At 41.8% G+C, this 18,938-nt stretch overlaps 2 protein-coding genes across 2 annotated transcripts; one reads left to right on the top strand and one right to left on the bottom strand.

Annotated features, from left to right (window-relative positions):
- Positions 1 to 1,263: 1,263 nt before the first annotated feature.
- Positions 1,264 to 5,955, top strand: drg1 (developmentally regulated GTP binding protein 1). The gene is made up of 9 exons (XM_040198433.2): positions 1,264 to 1,580; positions 2,575 to 2,698; positions 2,839 to 3,014; positions 3,106 to 3,175; positions 3,410 to 3,579; positions 3,668 to 3,798; positions 4,503 to 4,670; positions 4,778 to 4,900; positions 5,632 to 5,955. The coding sequence occupies exons 1-9, from the start codon at positions 1,542 to 1,544 to the stop codon at positions 5,729 to 5,731; spliced, it is 1,101 nt and encodes a 366-aa protein (XP_040054367.1). The 5' UTR covers positions 1,264 to 1,541; the 3' UTR covers positions 5,732 to 5,955.
- A 5,793-nt stretch (positions 5,956 to 11,748) lies between these two features.
- On the bottom strand, positions 11,749 to 17,846 carry stard7 (StAR related lipid transfer domain containing 7). The gene is made up of 8 exons (XM_040198423.2): positions 15,914 to 17,846; positions 15,477 to 15,640; positions 15,295 to 15,344; positions 14,885 to 14,995; positions 14,306 to 14,388; positions 14,120 to 14,219; positions 13,925 to 14,009; positions 11,749 to 13,781 (listed from the first exon to the last, which is right to left on the bottom strand). The coding sequence occupies exons 1-8, from the start codon at positions 16,366 to 16,368 to the stop codon at positions 13,603 to 13,605; spliced, it is 1,227 nt and encodes a 408-aa protein (XP_040054357.2). The 5' UTR covers positions 16,369 to 17,846; the 3' UTR covers positions 11,749 to 13,602.
- Positions 17,847 to 18,938: the final 1,092 nt, after the last annotated feature.

The following is an 18,938-nucleotide window of genomic DNA, read 5'->3' as shown; positions in this document are numbered from 1 at the left end:
CGTTTTAATTTTTCACAAAGAAGCATTAAAAAAGACCTATAGAGGTCTACAGAAATGTATTGAGTGAACTCAGTAATTATCCAAATTCCCCTTGTCTTGCTTTGTCTCACCTCCTGTCCCTCCTTCCTGTGCTATTTATGCTTGCTGTCGCCTCCCGCTGAGCCACAACAGATGCTGAACAACAACTCGCTGAAACCGTATCTACCTTCTAAAAAGAAAATGCCTATTTTTATATGTTTTGATGAGGACAAGCACACCTCCCACAGCTAAAAAAAACAATAATGGAGATGTGTGATGTGACAGATTCAGCATATCTAGCACATGGTTTAATACGTTGTGGACTCGTGTAAGATACTAAATGTCGTCTAGCTTCTTTCCTGAACTTTATTAGGACAATTTAGGAAATAGCATTACTCTTCAGATTGCAGTTATTTTTTTACAACAAAGGCGGTGGATGACTGAGCTGGAAGAGCAATATTTAAAAGCCAGTGAATCTACTTACAGTGGCTGGAATGTATTAGGTTTAGACATTTCAACGTTCATCAAATTAAGATATTTAGATTTGATTGCAAGTACCCTCCATGGCCTCGCGTCTTATCTGTGTGTCAACTGTGTGAAAAACCCTCGTGTGACCAATACACCGTCTAGACATTCAGATTCATAGGAGACCATCGAATCCGCAGCACCAAACCAGCGCAGCTACTAACCAATAAGTCAATCCGATGGTCAACAGAATGACAGATGTCCAGTCCTCAAACTTCAGCAACATAGAAACCAATGAGAGATTATACTGTATGCGACTTAAACAATAAACAATTAAACATGGAAAATACGCAATTTGACTGGACTGCATCCTTTTTTATTGTCTGAAAATTCATATTAAATAGAAGTTAGTTAAATTAACTGCACTGGTTCCCAGTCAATGGGCTCGTAAAGTAATTCTGAGGGAAATATTTAATATGATAGAAAGACAGAAACAATATAACGTTAATTCCCTGCTCTAACAGGTATTTGTATAACCATAGGTTTAAGATGTCATACTTATATTTGATGGAACGTCTAACGACTCACAAATACCTGAAATCTGTGATGTGGAGCTTCAAGACACAAAACGACATATTTTATTTTGTAGGCTAATTTTATGGTATGTAATGGAAAACGTAAAAGTGATCTGTAGAATGTGCTATGCAGTAGAAAGAACAATATGTGCCACTGTTTAAAGTTTAGAAAATAATATTTGAGTTAAAGTTAAAATAGGCTGCCACCAAAATACACTGTCCCTTGTCTATGTAAGATGAGTGGACAGCTTCAATTGTGTGGAACTCACTATTTTGTCTCCTTCGTTAAGAACTAAACGAAGGGGGCCACACTGCCGACGTCACATTCTCGCGAGATGTCCCACGAGGCTGCGCACAGCTTGCGTGGTGTGGACCTGTGCATGCTAAACTGATGCAAACCAACATCTAACTTTGCTCGCTTCCATTTAATATTTTTTCAACTGGTTTCTGTGAGATCTGTTGTACAGAAGACTCGCCGTCAAAATGAGTATACTTGCCAAGATAGCAGAGATCGAGAGTGAGGTAAGAAAGATAGGCCGGCTGGCTAACCCAATGAGACAGTCACGTTTTAGTTAGCCACAAGCTAACTGCTAGCTAGCCGTTCACGATAGGAACGAACGTTAGCTAACTTAGCATTATTCACCTAGCTCCCGCTGCTGGGACACGTCTCAATACACCTTAATATATATGGACCACCCTCTATTATCAGGTTACAGTTTGTATTGAAAAGTCGACTTGCAACTGTTGTATTAATCAGTCGCTGGGGGAGTTCGCGTAGTGTGTTTAGCGTAGCTGCGGTAGCAGCTGACATTTATGTTAACGTTAGCTACGAGTTTGGTGTTGTATTGAAATCCCCCATCCACAGCAGTCACTTTCTCGTAGCCGACGAACCTGGCGAACTTAAATGTATTTACGTGAGAGAAAACCATTTTCCCCCGATGCGATAGTCTGTTTCATTCCAGAGATGTCACGTAACGTTAACTTGGGAAAAACATCCCCACGTATGGAGGATATCGGTGTTTGTTTACGGGGTTTGAAAACAGGCCGCGACAAGAACTTCAGACTGGTGCAAGTTTTAAGTAATGTGTTGTCTGGCCAAAGTTAAGAAGGCAAATCAAAAGCCCGTGATTTCTGGTTTATTTTTCGTCCTCTGCGAGTTAACGTTACTTTAAACTTGGAACACATGCAGGTAGGATTGTGAGTTTTTAAGATATTTACGTTTAAGGCAAGAGGTTTTTTGTTAACCAAGTTATGTTTCCATATGAACTCAACTGTCCTCTCCATGCTCCATGTGAGTAGTCCTGTTTAAAAGGTATTTCTCTAATGCGTTTCCAAAGCAATAGATGGACCAAAACAATATATATGTTAGTGTCTACATCTTACCACCAGCTGATGATTTTCTCTTGCTGTCTAATGTACCGTTCAACCTGACTGTATACAGTAAAAACCCAAAAGAAATGCTGATGCTCACTGTTTACTACAAATCGGACCTCATGCTGTGTTACTCTTGCTACAGATGGCCAGGACGCAGAGGAACAAGGCCACAGCTCACCACTTGGGTCTGCTCAAAGCTCGTCTGGCCAAACTGCGGAGGGAACTCATCACACCAAAAGGAGGCGCTGGTGCAGCAACAGGAGAAGGTACGGTGCCTATTTCTAAAAACCTATAGCCTACTCATTTCTAGGTATAACTACAAACCTGTCATCCTTTTCTATCCTCTCCAAAGCCTCGTCGTAGACAGTGTTGATACAAGCTTTGAATGCTTTTTTTTCTCTTTCAGGTTTTGATGTTGCAAAAACTGGTGACGCTCGAATCGGCTTTGTCGGTTTTCCTTCAGTGGGAAAGTCAACCCTGCTAAGTAACCTTGCAGGTGTGTACTCTGAGGTTGCTGCCTACGAGTTCACCACTCTCACAACGGTACCCGGAGTTATTCGCTACAAAGGGGCAAAAATTCAGGTACGACTACGTCTTGCTTGTCCAGTCCTTACAGAGTGTGCCGTGTTTGCACTGGCTTGCCTATTTTGATTTCTTGCATCTTCCCTCTAAGCTTTTGGATCTCCCCGGAATCATTGAGGGAGCAAAGGATGGCAAGGGCAGAGGCAGACAGGTCATCGCAGGTAAAGATGTCATCATTGTTCCTCTGCTTGTAGTTTTCATTGACCAAACAAGTGCACTTGTTTGCCTATCAATATTTTGCATTGGTGTTTTATTATATGTGTCACCTTTTTAAATTATTTGCCTCTGATTGCAGCAAAGAATTCAAATATAACTTTAGAAAGATTATCCATCTACTACATAAACTTTGATTCCTTCATTAACTTTGTTCAAACCACTGTCTCCTCCTGTTTTAGTGGCTCGAACTTGCAACCTAATCCTGATCGTGCTCGATGTGTTGAAGCCGCTTGGTCATAAGAAGCTAATTGAACATGAGCTAGAGGGCTTTGGGATTCGACTTAACAAGCAGCCACCCAACATTGGCTTTAAGAGGAAGGACAAAGGAGGCATCAACTTCACAGCTACAGTATGTATCACACGGCATTTGATGCATTACTTGGCTGTCTCAATGCCTTTTGTTGATTGTCATCATGCCTTTCATCCCTTCTCTTTAGTGCGCACAGTCCGAGCTAGATGGTGAAACTGTTAAGAGTATTCTGGCAGAGTACAAGATCCACAACGCCGACATCACTCTGCGCAGTGACTCCACAGCCGATGACCTCATTGATGTGGTGGAGGGAAATCGGTAAGCTGCTGAAGTGCCAGAATGTGCCTTCCGTAGCCGTTCTCGATGGGTGTGGCCAGTTTGGATCCTCAACCTCTATCATTTTCTGTTACATGTCACTGCTATTTACGGGTTCAAAACACAATTCCAGCACGTAGTTGTGTAATGTGTAAAGGTGGGTTTCACAATGTCCTCTGTTACTTAAAAAAACAACGGATGATCGCTGCTGGTGATTTGATACAAAAACCTAGCAAATGTGATGAATTCACGCAGATGGATAATGCGGGATGAAGCGTGTGTGGGAGTAGTCTGTGCTGTAAATAGGACGAGGACGGCACCTAGACTGTTGTTTCTGCATTGCAACCGCATAACCTCCTTACAATTTGAAATGAAATTATTCACAGGGTCTCTTCTGCTTAAGCGCTCTCTGTGCCTCTGCAGGGGAAAACCCCGAGCAACAGGGAGTGTATACTTTTTTTGTAAAATAGTAAAACGACCACCGACTCACTAGAATATCAATACACAAGTAGAAAAAATAAATGACTGCCCCCAAGATTTGCACATCCTTTTAATTAAAAAGCTGACCGCTTAACATTCTCAGTGATAAATTTGAGCTTTTAGTTAAAGCCGATGTCATAACGGTGTGAATTCATAGGCTACATTAATACCTGCTCGACATGCAAGAATTTCATAGGCCGCAACCACTCACGGTCCTTTGTCTACAGGGTGTACGTCCCGTGCATTTATGTGCTCAACAAGATCGATCAGATCTCCATTGAGGAGCTCGACATCATCTACAAGGTGCCCCACTGTGTACCCATCTCCGCCCACCACCGCTGGAACTTTGACGACCTGCTGGAGAGGATGTGGGACTACCTGAGGCTTGTTCGCATGTAAGAGTTGTTTACACGGTCACCTCAAGGGAGTCTGAATGGAGGTGAAAGAGATTTCAATGGTGCAGATCAATGGACTGTATTTGACAGAGACTGTTCACTTGCAGCTACACCAAACCCAAAGGTCAGCTTCCCGATTACACTTCTCCCGTCGTACTGCCCGACGGACACACTGCTGTCGAGGATTTCTGCTTGAAGATTCACAAAAACCTCCTCAAAGAACTGAAGTAGTGAGTATTTTCCCTTTTTATTTTTTTCTTGTACTGCCCAGATTTGATCATGTGTTCAAGGCACTAGTTTTTCTACCATTCTTTTTTGTTTTAATTCGAACAGGTTGTGCTATTATTCAGTTAGAGAAATGTATTTTTAAAAAGTCATCAAAAAAAATGCGTACATTATTGCTTTATTCCACACATGACAATCATTTCTTACAAACGTGGTAAAACAATCGCTTTAGTCACACACATCGCCCTCTTTACAGTGAGGTACCGGGTTACATTCATTCAAGTCTGGATAAGAATCTGAGATGATGTGTTGCACCAGCCTCTTTAAACGAGAGAGCCAAGATCATCAATCTCGCTATGTTAGTGCTCCTGAGCATTACCCACCCTCCAGGGAATAAATGGGTCAAACGGTGACCCACGCAATTAGAAAGCCTTTGTAACTAAAGGATGTCATTGTACCCTGCCGGTTTCTTTATTGGCAGAGCCATTGTTGCTGTAGCCAAGGAAGATTAATGGAGAGATCCTTTATCTCAATGGGGCACTCATGATTAAATACAGGATAAATGAAATGGCATCTGTACAGATAATTTTCTGGTGTGGTTAAGGTACAGATCAATACACGATGAGCTCTCGTTCTTTTTTTGTGGTGCTATAAGGTGGTTCAAAGTTAAACGTGCATCCTGTGCACTGCATCGAATGAATGTATGAACAATCATTTCAACGTTTTTGTCTTTCAGTGCACTGGTGTGGGGATCATCAGTGAAACACAACCCTCAGAAGGTGGGCAAGGACCATGTGATGGACGATGAAGATGTTATCCAGCTGGTGAAAAAGTAAAGCCGTGTGGTCGACTGCATGGACCTCGTTCAGTCGCTCCGTAAACCACCGAACGTATCAACAGGAGCGTCTGTGTCACGCGAGTCACGGTTCTTTGCTGTGATTTTTAAAACGACACGATGGTCAATTTAAGTGTTTCCTTTAAAATGGCCCACAGTACTTAACATTTTGAATAGTTCATATTGAATATTGGTTAAGGCTTGCAATAAAATATAAACATTGAATCCTGTGTTCTTTCTTTAATTTATTTTTTTAGTTACCTTTTTCTTTTTATCCAGCTCTCAGAATGAATTTGTGTCACAGCTCCTCTGGTACACCTCACTTTAATTAAACTTTAGTGTACATCTAGTCTTCATCAGGCGGGTTTTAATATTAACATTTATTTGTCAAGTGCATCCAAGGACATATGATCTATTGTGCTACATCTTGTTTGCCTGAAGAGCGTCGCAAGAAACGTTGCATCATTAAATCCCGAGCTGCATCGCAGTAACACGCCACATTTTCAGAAGCACTAAGCAGCAATGTTACGGCGACCATTTTAGTCCAGCTCGGAGAAAAGAAGCCATTTGAAAGCCCTGTCCAACTAAACGATTTATGTGACATTGATGATGAAGGCAGTTATTCAGGCTGGTTTCCCCCCCCCCCCCTTTCTGGAAACGACCACCACTCAGGTTAATCAGTTCATTCTCTCAGACGCAGTCTGTGGACGTCAAACGCCAGCTGTTCGCAACTTACAAGACTCCGCAGAACCAAATAAAAAGCATTTCATCAGAGCTGGGAGCACTTCTGGTAGCTCGTATTGTCTCACGTCGAGATGCGCAACTCGCAGGAAGTGTGGTGGCCATTTTGTGTTGGAGAACCACGTGCTTGCAAGTGACTCAATTGGTTGCACCAGTGCATACGTGAGATTGTGGTATAAAGTAGGCAGAAAAAATGGGAAGAATCAAGACTGAAGTGTTGAACTGGACAATAAAGATGCATTAAAAGCTGCATGCTTTTATTTCAATATGCTGCAAAGATTCAGTTTCAGGCCTTTTATTTCAGGTTCTTTAATAAAAAATAAAAGGTAGGCGTATAAACAATACCTTTCAGGCCATATTTAATATAAAATTGCATTATCTTCAATGCTGTATATGCATTTACACACAATTGCATTGTACATTTAAAATGTACAATAGCAAAAAAGGGATCGCAATAGTTGATCCCCAATTACATTGCGTTACATGTCATTTAGACTTTTTTTTCTTTTTATCCGAAGCTACATGAAATAACTGCATTTCAACTGGATTAATTCAATCAACTTTGGTCAAGGGGAAAAAATGCTTTACAATACCACAAGAAATATATATATATACTTTTAAAAAATCTTATTGCAGAAGCAACTTAGTTGTTGAAGGGCTATTACATTAGGTCCATTAGTTACGGTTACCCTCAATTGTGTCTGATTCTGAATCTTAATCTTGGGTGGTTTAAAAGGATGTAGCTACGGAACGTATTCATGGATATCTATGAAGCCAGAGATCACCAAAATGGCCGGTGAGGATGCTATCTATGCTTTTTATGTTGTAGACTACAGTTCTTACCGAGCGAATGTCTGCTCGTGTAGGAAAAGCTGCAGTGGTTCAGGGTATTGCACGCCTGTCCTGCAGCAGAAGGATCAACCCTCCTCAGACACCACCTCTTCCCCACCCCCCTTTTACCCTGTAAATTATAGCAGCACTTTAGCTAATGAAAGAGTTGAAGCCCGGGCACTAATAAAAGCCATTAAGTGAATAAAGCACTTCCCCTCTAACAAAATTAAAGAATCTACCCATTTGGAGAGGGAGGACTCTGTATTAATATTTATGAAATGCGGAACCGGTGGCCCCCCCAAAACTCCCCAACTCACGTCCAATCCCTGACTGACCAAGTCCTCCTTGCCTGTGCACCTATCCCAAGGGAACATCACCAACCCCTCCTAGCTCGAAGGAGGGGCAGGAGATGGGGACTTCAAGGGTGCCGAGGACGCAGTCAGGACAGTCTGCCTCCAGTTGAGCAAGCTGGAAGACCCCAAGACAACAGCTCCGAGCTCCCCATCGCCTTCGTCCCCCCTCAACCGGCTGCAACCAACGCCGACTCTGGGACCAGAGGATGGAAAGGTGGGTTCCTCGGAAAGGACAGATGTGAAGAAGTGAGCTTCCAACGACAGCATCCGGAGGTTGTTGGTAAAATACAGCGTAGTTTATGACTTATTTTCATATTTTAGTGTTGTGTTGCTGGTTGTTGGGGGTTTGACCCTTAGTCTGAAGAATATTTAATGTACTGCTTTGCTTTATAACTAGATATTTTAATGCTAAAGAACTTTAAAAAATGTTTTTAGTCAAAATATGACATGAAATCCAACTTCTAAAAGTAGGTAATTGCAGTGATGAGTGAAAAAAAGACAAAACGCCAAAGACAAGGTAAGGACTCATAATTATGTGTCACAATCATCTATGCGTAAAACCCATCACGCCATCCCATCAGCCACACGGCATCCTGTCAAACATCCTCATTGTTCTGAAAAACAGAGGTCCGATTCACCGCCAACGCCCACCATTTTCACCCAAAGTACTTCCATTTTCATGCCATTTGGTCAACTGCAAATGCAGAGTTGGTCTTTGGTTCATCCATATGCATTGCATTGTAATTTCATCACACAAAGTGGTTTAGTTGCCATAGCTGTAAGTTAATTATTGCACTGTGCTTTCCCATTTTGGTAAAATGTCCCACGGGAGCTAAAAGAGAAGGTAACTAGATTGTCAAACCTTTTGGAGAAACGGCCGTCTTAGCTTGATGGTATCGTGACTCTTGACATTGCACCGTTAACACAGTTAGGGCTAAATGGCCAGACGGGGTTGTGTCTTTATTGTAAGAAGAAAGCAAATCGGCGAACATGGGCAACAGCGATGTAGCAATTATATCATCCTTGCATCCATTGGTATCTCTAGACTTGTTTTTCAGTAAATGAAATGGTAAATGTGAGATACTATTGCTCCTAACGACGAAGAATTAAGCAAAGTCCGTTTCCAATGATCGGTTGACGAACTTATTTGAAGAAGCCACCATTGTTCAGCTCTGCTGGAAATCTTTTTTTTTTTAAGTTCAATGTTTGAATGTTTGTTTCAGCAGAAAATGCTAAGACTTTTTAGACTTTTTTTCAGTCGCACCGGGTAGAGTTGGGCGTGGAAGGCGGGTGGGTGGGGTTTGACGCAGTTTGTGCGCAGGAAGGGTGTAGCCCGTTTTACCGCAGTGAGCGTGACCTATGACTAATTCTTTTTGTTAAAATATTAGCATTGTTGGCTTAACTGTTTTTGATTAATTGCGTTAAGCATGGGTGAGAGTTGCCTTTTTAAAACATTAATCCATCCATGAGCTTAGATCTCCTCCCTCACACCTTTAATTTTTTTCCGCCTTTTTTCAACTCCCGGATTCCAGATTGCAACTAACCTTTCGGGATTGTCCTTCAACTGCAAGAAATTACATTCATGATTATGTATTTGTTTCAGAGGTTTTCAACTTGATGAGCTCCTTGATGAAAGCTAAAATATGTGATTTTTTTTGTTGATTTTCTCCATTTACTTCCATTTATATTTAAACCAAATGTAAGGTCATTTGATTGCAGTATTTCCAGTTGGATCGTCGCTTTTCCGAGTTGTTTTTCTGTATTTGCCCAGGACGCCATTGTGCTTGATCTAACCATGCAGTGCATCTTCTGTCCATGGTTGTGCCAAGCACTTTGGAGGCTTGTGAGCACTATCACCAGTCTGTTGTGGATTCTTGAGCAATTTAGAAAATCCATATAAATCAATGTAACATCTGTGCATTATTTAGAAATTTGAAATAAACCTATGAACTCTCCAATGCGGCAATACAAAGTGACCAATAAACATCATCTAAACATCCAGTGTCTTTGATAAGCATTTACTCAAATCTTGAATGAGGGGCAAACATTTCGTTTTTAGAAGGATCGAGAGAGGGGGGGGGATACGGGCTCAGAGTTTACAGCATTTTTAAAGACAAAACATCTTAAAAACGCTGGTTGGTATCATAAAAGGAGATTTGTGGAAACAATGAATTACTGGAAGTGCTCTGTGGCTTTTATATGTCCAAGCATTTCAGAAGACAGGTCTGGTCATACATGTCCTCTGTTAAGACATCACTGTTAAGACACACTGTTAAGACATCACTGATCTACAAATCAAACCCTGAGACCTGCAGTCAATGTGCCTCAGACACATATAGACATTTATATAGTTTTGTTTCTGCAGTGTTCTGAACATCTTATTTTTCCATGATGTAGCAAAAAACATTGTATTAAACACGTACACTTTGATTGATTAACCCAGACTGGTCCTTTCTTCATGACTATTATGTTAATAAAGTCTGTCTTCACTGACCCTCAAATCAATGACCTACACTGTCAAACATGATGTAAAACTTCTTAGAATCATCGTCAGAATGATCATTACCAACGAAATACACCAAGAACGCTGGTCTTTTCATGTTGTAGCCAATTGATCCGAAATACATTTTGAAACAGCAATTGTGCTTGTCATAGGAGAAAAAGTGTTAAAACAAGAATGGTTCTATTAATGGTTTTGTTCAGGTTATATTCCTACTAAATGATGATGACATGGTGGGTTCCCTCCAAAGTGGTCGAATATCTTTAATGCAAATGAACGGTTACATCAACCACCGTTGTGTAATTGCTGTTAGAAGTTGTTTCTTTGAGGTTAGCAGCAGATGGCTCCACTCGAAAACCATTGAAACACCTGCTTGGGAGGAGGGCGTCACATAATGACGTCAATAAAATTGCGCGAGCCGGAACTTTGACGAGAAAAGCAGTGAAGAAAACTATATATAATTATACATATGTGATATTTCTGTTGGTTGCATGTATTAATGTGTGGGAAGTCACATTAGACCAGTGTGGAGCGGTGGGAGAAGGTTTTATTGTGCTACTGTGCTTCGTCTCTTCAGCGCAGCAGAAGACGCCATGAACGTAAGTCACATGCTTATTATACGTCATCACGCATTGACGAAACGATATGCACGTTATAATATGTTGCCTTTATCGATCCACCTTTTTTTCATCTCAACCGAGCATAAGATATTGTAGCGATATTTCAAATCATTTCTTCTCATTTGGGGATTTTTTTCTTCAAACGGCAACATAAAATAAAGCCAACGCGGAAATGTCACAGAATTAGTTTTTCTAAATGGTTGCTTGACTGTTGTAAACCTCTGTGTGACGTCATGGGGATCGCTTGCAAATTGCACATCGGACCAGCTGGATTAAATGCATTATTGTGAGCAAGAATCTAGAAGTGCCCTGAATTTCACTGCTAAATTAAATTCAGCTATCATTCATTGAATTGTATATAGCTGGGCTTTTCTTACTGTCATATGTCAACATGCGTTAAAATCCCACTGAAGATTCTTTTGTGAGACTAAAATAAAATAAAGACCGGCAATCACAATTTCAGGTAGACTATATAATATCTGTGATGTATGTAGCAAAGCTTTGTAAACATGACAACTCAAAGGTTTGACCGACATCACTGTTTATGGGTGAATTTTTTTTTTAATTATATCATTTCCCTGTGGGGAAACTGTAACACGCACACACTGCGTGGGAAAATAGCATTGCTCCTGTAATTTGGTTACAGGAGCAATGTTATTCTCCCATAAAGCAATGCTGAAAAGAAATTGAGGAGCTACTCTCAACTGTATTGATAAAACAGTAGATATACAGGTATATCTCTCTAAATAGTAGAGTTCATCTTGTTCCGAGCTGATCAGTTGAGCAGAAAGTGCTTGAACTAAACTGCAGCCTGTGGCTGACCCTATGACCAGACAGGGAGTAGGGTTTACACATTATCCCATTAGACTGGACTACGTGGCCTGCCTCGCACAAATACAAAGCCTTTGACCCATTACTCTAACCAAGATGAGGTCAAAACCCAGAATACTCTGCAATGAACAGCTGAACAGAGACAGATTGTTACGTTTATTAGATCTGAGACTGGCCTCCATTTCAGTCAGTCCTGAAATCAAAAGGTAACAAATGGAGCAGATGCCGTCCATACAAAACATTTTTTCTGTTTTTAAAGTAATTCTCATATTCTATCTAATCATAAAGTCTTTGCTGCTTGCGGAAATAAAAAACAAATAGCATGTGACCAGTCTTTAGACTACTGGAGATGGCCCTCAAGCATCCACAAAAAAGATCAGCAGTTACAACACATTTGCAAGGTGAATATTAGCAAACGTTGCGTAATGTTTGATGTTACTAGAATCACTTTACTCTTTAATTTGTCTATACAAGAGGTAAATACAAAAAACTTTTTCTTCACAATGGGGTTATATTATTCTACATTATTCGCTCACATGTTGGACCTTCAGAAAGGTGGATACCTACAGCTGATTCCCTCTCATGCACCACCATTACATACCACTTTAGTACGAGATGAGATGTTTTTAACATACAAATGCATTTTAGGATACTTTTGCCAGATTGTTAGGCTGTAAACATTGTATTTAGGCAATATTTTACTTCACAGAATGGGAAGCTCATTGGACATTCATAAAGGCTCCTGCATAATGTATTACAGAAGCAAAGAACGATTTGGATGGATGAATTGTTGGATCCACATTAATTTCTAAATAATCAATGATGACTTCCAGTATTCACAGATGTATACACACAAAACCTATAGTGTTAAAGAAAACATTCACACACACTTGACACTACAGACTGATCTGGAGCCTGTGGTGGACAACCAGATAAAAAAAAAAAACAGGAAATGCTTTTTTTGAAACTCATTTGAAATGCAAATGGACAGTGATGTGGCAAAAATTATTTTCCCTAAAGAAATCTTGATCCATGAAAATGCATTTCTTTAGGATTGCATTGTTTGTAGAACTCAACCGAAGTGCATCAGTAACACTATTTGAGGATCTATGTGGTTGTTATAAGACACAATGGCCCAGATGTTAAAGGACAGGTTTATATAGGCTGTTTTGTCAACACTGGCAGTCTAGAGCAGCCGCTGTGAGCTGAATAGAATGAAACCCTTCGCCGTGCTAACAGCCAAACATTTCCATCCCCTCAAAAATAAAAGAAGTGCTTGAGTTTATTTAAACTTCTGTACATAAAAAAAATCCCCAGTAATGGCATCATTAGTTGTTGTTTATTCCCCCACCCCCCATTATATCAATCACTAATGCTGCAATGAAAAGAAAAGCGTCGTCAAATCAATGAAATTAAAAAACGGTGTTAGAATTGTGCGCCTGCAGACGCCTCAATTCTTCATCGGTCAGTAGGAGGATCCTGGCTGTAGCTGAAATACAGTGACACTGTCCATTATAAGCCAATTGGTTACCTTTCAATGTCCGTTGCTGCTGCACAACACCACGTGAAATCTCCCCACAGACACTGTTTAACGCGGCTGCACGCAATCCAAACAGCCTTTAAAGTCACGGTTTGTCGAGCATTGTGAGAGAAAACAAAGAAAACAAAGAAGCAAAACAGTGTTTTGGCAAAAGCATGCCTAACTAGCAGTTTTGGCTCAATTTTACCAACATTTCTAAGACGTACATTATTACCAAAACAAGGCCGTCGCATTGGCTAAGCAACAGTAGAGCCATTGTGAAGTTTTTCTATGGCAAGCCATTGTTCTTGTGACATGTCATCGACAACCAATATACCCATGTCTAAAGTTGGACACACTGTATGTTGCAACTTCCATTTGCAGCGAACGCAGTCTACCCAAGGTGTTGGCGGTTTGATTGAGAATCTGCATGTGAAAACAGACCAACATAATCCCCGATCTATAAAAATGTCCATCTCAAGCGTAGATCTGTCCCGGACCGCCCGCATGTGGCTTTTCCCCACTGAGGCGCTCCTGGTTCGGCTGGCGGTTGCCGTCTTTGGATTTAATGACGGCTACGTAGTCGCGGATCCCCACTTCCAGGTTCTTGGCCTTCAAGGCAGCAGTGTGGAGCTTCTCCAGAAAGTCAGGCATACCTGCCAGGTGCCAAGAGAGAGACACAGACATGAAATGTATGCGGCGGGAGAGTAAAAATGACCAGAAATCCGACTGCGGGAGCAAATAAAGTAGCGAAACATTTGCAGCGCAAGGATTGGCCTGAGAAGTACAAAGATCTCACCACTTGACACCATCCAGTTCACACAGTAACGAGGAAAAACGGTCTGAGGATCGTCACTGTAGGTCAGCAGGTAATCAAATCCATTCTGTAGAGAGTGAGAGAGCGAGAGAGAGAAAAGGTCAATCCAAGTGGCCACAACACAGGATCCTGGATGAACGTTAAAGGAATTTGTGTTGCAACACATTCACCACGAACCTCATCAAAGGACTTGTGCGGGCGGATGACCATCTTTGACTGGTATGAATGGACTCTCACAAAGTCTTGAGTCTCTGGGACTCTGGGATGCTGCACAGCTCTATAACAGAATTACAAATGTAAAGCTATGTGCCAAAAGCGTAAAGTATATTCGACTCTAGAGACACATTATTCTTGAAGTTCCACCTGGATACCAGGACCATCAGGTTGTTGTCTTCGTCCACATCATAGCGACGCACATATACGTAGTCCCTCGAGTACAGGGGATACTGTTGGGAGAGATTAAACACTATTGAATAACAGATTAATATGCTGGAAGTTGGCTAGTAGTTGCTCCGAGCCGCATGTCAATCAGTTTGCTTGTACAACATAAAGAAAGAAGGAAATGGTTGTTACCCTCCCCCATTAACTGGATATGTTAAGCAAGATTGCTTTTCTACAGGTTTACATGTTTCTGTCTGCTGGACACGGCTTTATGTTTGCAAATGTTTTGAAACTCAGAGTGAGGCTTGTTGTCATTGCTGACTTTGCTGTATTAGTGTGTGTGTGTGTTTTCTGTAGTTGGAGGAGCTAAGCCTTAACACAAAAGGAGTGTGTTGCAGCGCGATATTCCATTATACCAAAACAGGGCAGACGAAAATAACCAAAAATGTCAGTGCTAATACTACAGTCTTTGGAAAGGTTTTGCACTAGTAGCGGTTTAATACCAGGTTTTAGCATTAAATCCTAACACTAACGCACAAAAGCAGTCAACACAAAACTCACAGGAAAGTGTGTCGCCCAGTGGACAACTTCAGAACCTGTGCAGCCATCTCTGTCCACCACTTCAAGCTTGATCACCAAGGCATCCCACTTCTTTCTGTACTCCGTATCCAACTAGGGGAAGGGGGAAAACATAAGTCAAGGGCAAGGTGCTTAAAATAGCCCATAGAGCGAGTGTCACAGTTGCTTTTGTGCTGCACACGGGCAGGCACGCTGGTTGAGCAGTTGTAGCTGGTTAACAGTGCAGACAGACGAGCTGTAATTTACCATAAACGGCATGTCAATTATAACATGTGAAAGTCACATTTTTATGAAGATTATATTGTAAAAATAAAAGAAAAAAGTTGTCCATTTCACTTATTTCCTAATGAATTGAAATTGATTTTCCTAGTAGCACTTAAGGAAAGCTGTACCTGTACATTGAAGAACTGCCTTGGGGTGACATCATTGTAGGAGCCCAACACTGTAAATAAAACATACATTCAAAAAAAAGAATGCAGACTCTTCAGACAAATAATGTATATAAAACACCAACCAGAGTACCAGATAAAACCCAGAGTACAATAGAAAGTGGTGAGATTGTGAGGTGTCTGACCTCTGTATTCGTAGAGGTGACTGTCGGGTATCGGGCGCTTCCACACCTTGAAGCCTTTTTTCTCCACCACAACTTCCCAGCCAGGTTCAAGCTGTCCTGCCTTTGTGCCTGAAGTTGTGTTTAGACTCTTTATAGCCTCCATCGCCTGTAGCTCAAGTCCACACCTTCAAATGGATGCAATCAACAGAACAGGTTCTTTAGCATACTGCACAGTTGACATTGCAGATACACCCACAATGCTGCACTGCAAACACACAAGGAAATGTTTTAACATGTTGAGCAGCTAGCACAGATAAAAAAAGAAACATTCTTGGAAAGGTTTTTCCTCAAGTGTGGGTACTGATGATGACGTTATGATATCCAGCAGGATGTCAACTCCTTTAACGTTCACCACCTGTAAGGCGTTATGCAGGAGTTGACAGTGTAAAGTATCAAACCTTTGCATTTCCTCGTCTTGAATCTTTTCATTCTCCCACAGGAAGATGCCAGCCAAGGCTGCGACGAGTCTCCCAGCAGGGGGGTGCTTGCTCTGAAACCTCCGCCATATGTTACCGACCAGAGCCGACCTGGTCCTCTCGGAGTACAGGTTGGAGTAGAGCTCTCCCACCTGGCAGGCGCGCCTCAGCCTCTGCCCGGTCACGAAGCCGCAGTGGTCCGCGAATATGGAGAGCAAACCCTTCCTCTTTCGGACGGATCCCGCGGCCTCACCGGCACCCGTACCTGCCCTCTGGAGCCAGGAGAGCAGCAGGCCCGCGCCTCTGCCCAGCAACGGCACCCGCCCGACCGTTTCTCGGCCCTCCTCGACGGCCCGCCGCAACGACCTGCTGCTCTGGAGCTTCGCGGTTTTGACACCTATCTCGCAAATGGGACGACGGGGCACGGAGTGAAACATGGCGACGCGGGACCAAGTTCCCCCGGAAAGAACAAAGATAAATATCAGCAAAGTGACAGCAGGTCGGTGGGGCTAGCGAGCTCCGGGGCGAAAGCTAATGATTCGTGGGCATGCACCACGCATTACCGCCTGCACAGTTGATATTTAGCGTTTGGCTATACGGTCATAGTTATATTGTTGTTGTAAGGTCAATAACTGAGCCGTCTAGTGCATACGTGCCCGCAGCATGTTACGTTGCAGTTAGCATTAGCTAACGTTTTCTGTCATCTGCCTATTAGTCCGAGACGGACAAACCACACCCGACGCGGCAACACGTACTTCTTATTCCGAGCTATAATATCGACACTGTAAAATATATCGCCTGCCGTAAATACAAAACACAATAGTCTACTTGCGAATCTCTCCTGGAGACGGAGTCACGTTTTCAAAACTCCACCAGTGCGTTTGACCTCCTCTTCAAACGCAACCACACGCCCACTCGGAAATCCCGCCTGACAAGCGGGATAGCGGTCGTTCATTGGACGTTTCTTGCTCTAGATCCATTCTGATTGGTCACAGTGGGAGTCAGTCCCGGGCACTAGCATGTTCGCAATGTACAGTTCTACTTTTACCTAAGCCCCCCCACATTTTGTTTTCGCTGGGATCAAGTAACGTTACATAGTTCGGAAGGAGAAGGTTATTTTCCAACACAGTCTAGGGTGTCAAATATCAGAATGAGAGCTAAGCCGAAAGTGGAGAGAATTATAGTGTAACCATTGAGTGTAACCCTTCTGCAGTGCTGGTCATACTCAAAGTCACACGTGACTTCAACACGTGTGTTTTGAGTCATGCTTTTCATATTTACATGTTTCATTAGGCTGACGCTTTTATCCAACGCGACTTCTGGGGGGGGGATTATTTGTTTTATTGACTGAAAAAGAAACACGTTGGGTGTTTTTCAAGCGCTGATACGTTGTGTTTAAAAACGCCCACATTATTGTTCTTATAAAACACTGAACATTTTTGTGATGACCTGTATTTTATTAATGTGGAAGATTAAGTGATTGATGGTTCCTCATAATACTTCCTCAGTGGGACAAAATATGTTATTGTACTTTGGTTGAAGGGCGAGTGGCAGGGGGGAGGGTGGGGGGGTAATTTTGACATTTCAATCATCGGAATGGTCTCACAAAGAGATACAAGCAGATAAAGAAGTCCTGGCTCTCAAAACGTTGTTACTATAGTATGACGCCAGAGGGCCCTGTTTCACCAGGCAGAGAAATGTCCTGCTCATCCTGCATGTCTGATGGGAGCATACAAGTAAAAACTACACAAACGAAACTGAACAATAGATTTAGCTCGATCAGAAGTGACCTCAACAATTCAGATCAGCAGAGGAACACCATAGACTGCATTTAAGATCGAAACAGCTCTGGTTTTATTACGCTCCCCAGGAATGAATGGAAGTAACATTCTAATGTGTATTTATCCCATGTTCTGCATTTCATTATCTTATGAGGTCTAACATATGAACAACGTTTTAACTAAATAGAGGTACTAAAATCATCTTTATATACAAACAATACATTGTCCACGTTGGTGTAACTGTAGTAGAAATACTTTAGCGTTGGCTGTATATATCGTAATGTATTATTAACCACGTGTGTCTCGCTCGTGAAAAAAAAGCATCACGAGACCTTTTTCGCGCTCAGGCTGTCTCAGGGGCAATAATGGAAAAACACCAGCGTGCAGAATGTTGTCTTAATAAGGGCAGCACACAGCACTGCATCATGTTGTCCCATTCGTAGGGCAACTTATAGGCCCTTTATCAAGTTGTCTTCACTGGTACAAGCGCCCCAGAGGGAACCTCATCCACTTTAATCTAGCATAGGGGCACCGAAGAGAGACCCTTTTGAGTCCACTGAATACACCCGAGATCATGAGATGTTTTTAAAGAACCTTATGCAAACACAGCATGTGTCTTTGTCTTATTTTGGTATCCACTTCACAAACAAGTCACACGATATGTGACCGCTCTCTTGCTTGTTGTTTTATAATCCATTAAGGAAAATAACTATATACCATCGTGATGTGTACGAACCCTAGAGTTTGGCATATTACTCTTGTTAAATATTAAACAGGCGTCTGGGCAATCTGAAGTTTGAATTTGCTCCTGATTCCCAGAGGCTGGTAAACAAACATCAGTCAACATGATTTACGAGTTATTTCATGACATTGACATTGATTATGACATATGTCATTATCTTATCTTTTATTATCTCGAGGTCACATATCTGGTCCCTGGCAAGAGAGCAAACAAGGCACGTTACCAGTGTGAGTAACAGTGATTTTCTGAAATGGGAGTTCAGGAAAACACAACATATGTTTTTTAAAGTTGAATTCTGTTCAATGGTGTATTATTTTGGGGTTGTCAATCCCCGATCAAGTATGAAAAATACAAAACCGCTTCCTTTCTTTTGTGAGATGCTCGAGCCCATTGACCAATGGATTTGAAACGGGAAAATTTTCCATGATCCTCAAAACAACTGACGTCAACAAGAGACACTTTGGGGAGGTCGTATAACTATAAT

The sequence above is a fragment of the Gasterosteus aculeatus genome, chromosome 14 (genome assembly GCF_964276395.1).
Source record: "Gasterosteus aculeatus chromosome 14, fGasAcu3.hap1.1, whole genome shotgun sequence".
Classification (NCBI taxonomy): domain Eukaryota; kingdom Metazoa; phylum Chordata; class Actinopteri; order Perciformes; family Gasterosteidae; genus Gasterosteus; species Gasterosteus aculeatus.
Note: the sequence above shows the minus strand (reverse complement) of the source record. Positions and strands in the feature narration are given on the sequence as shown.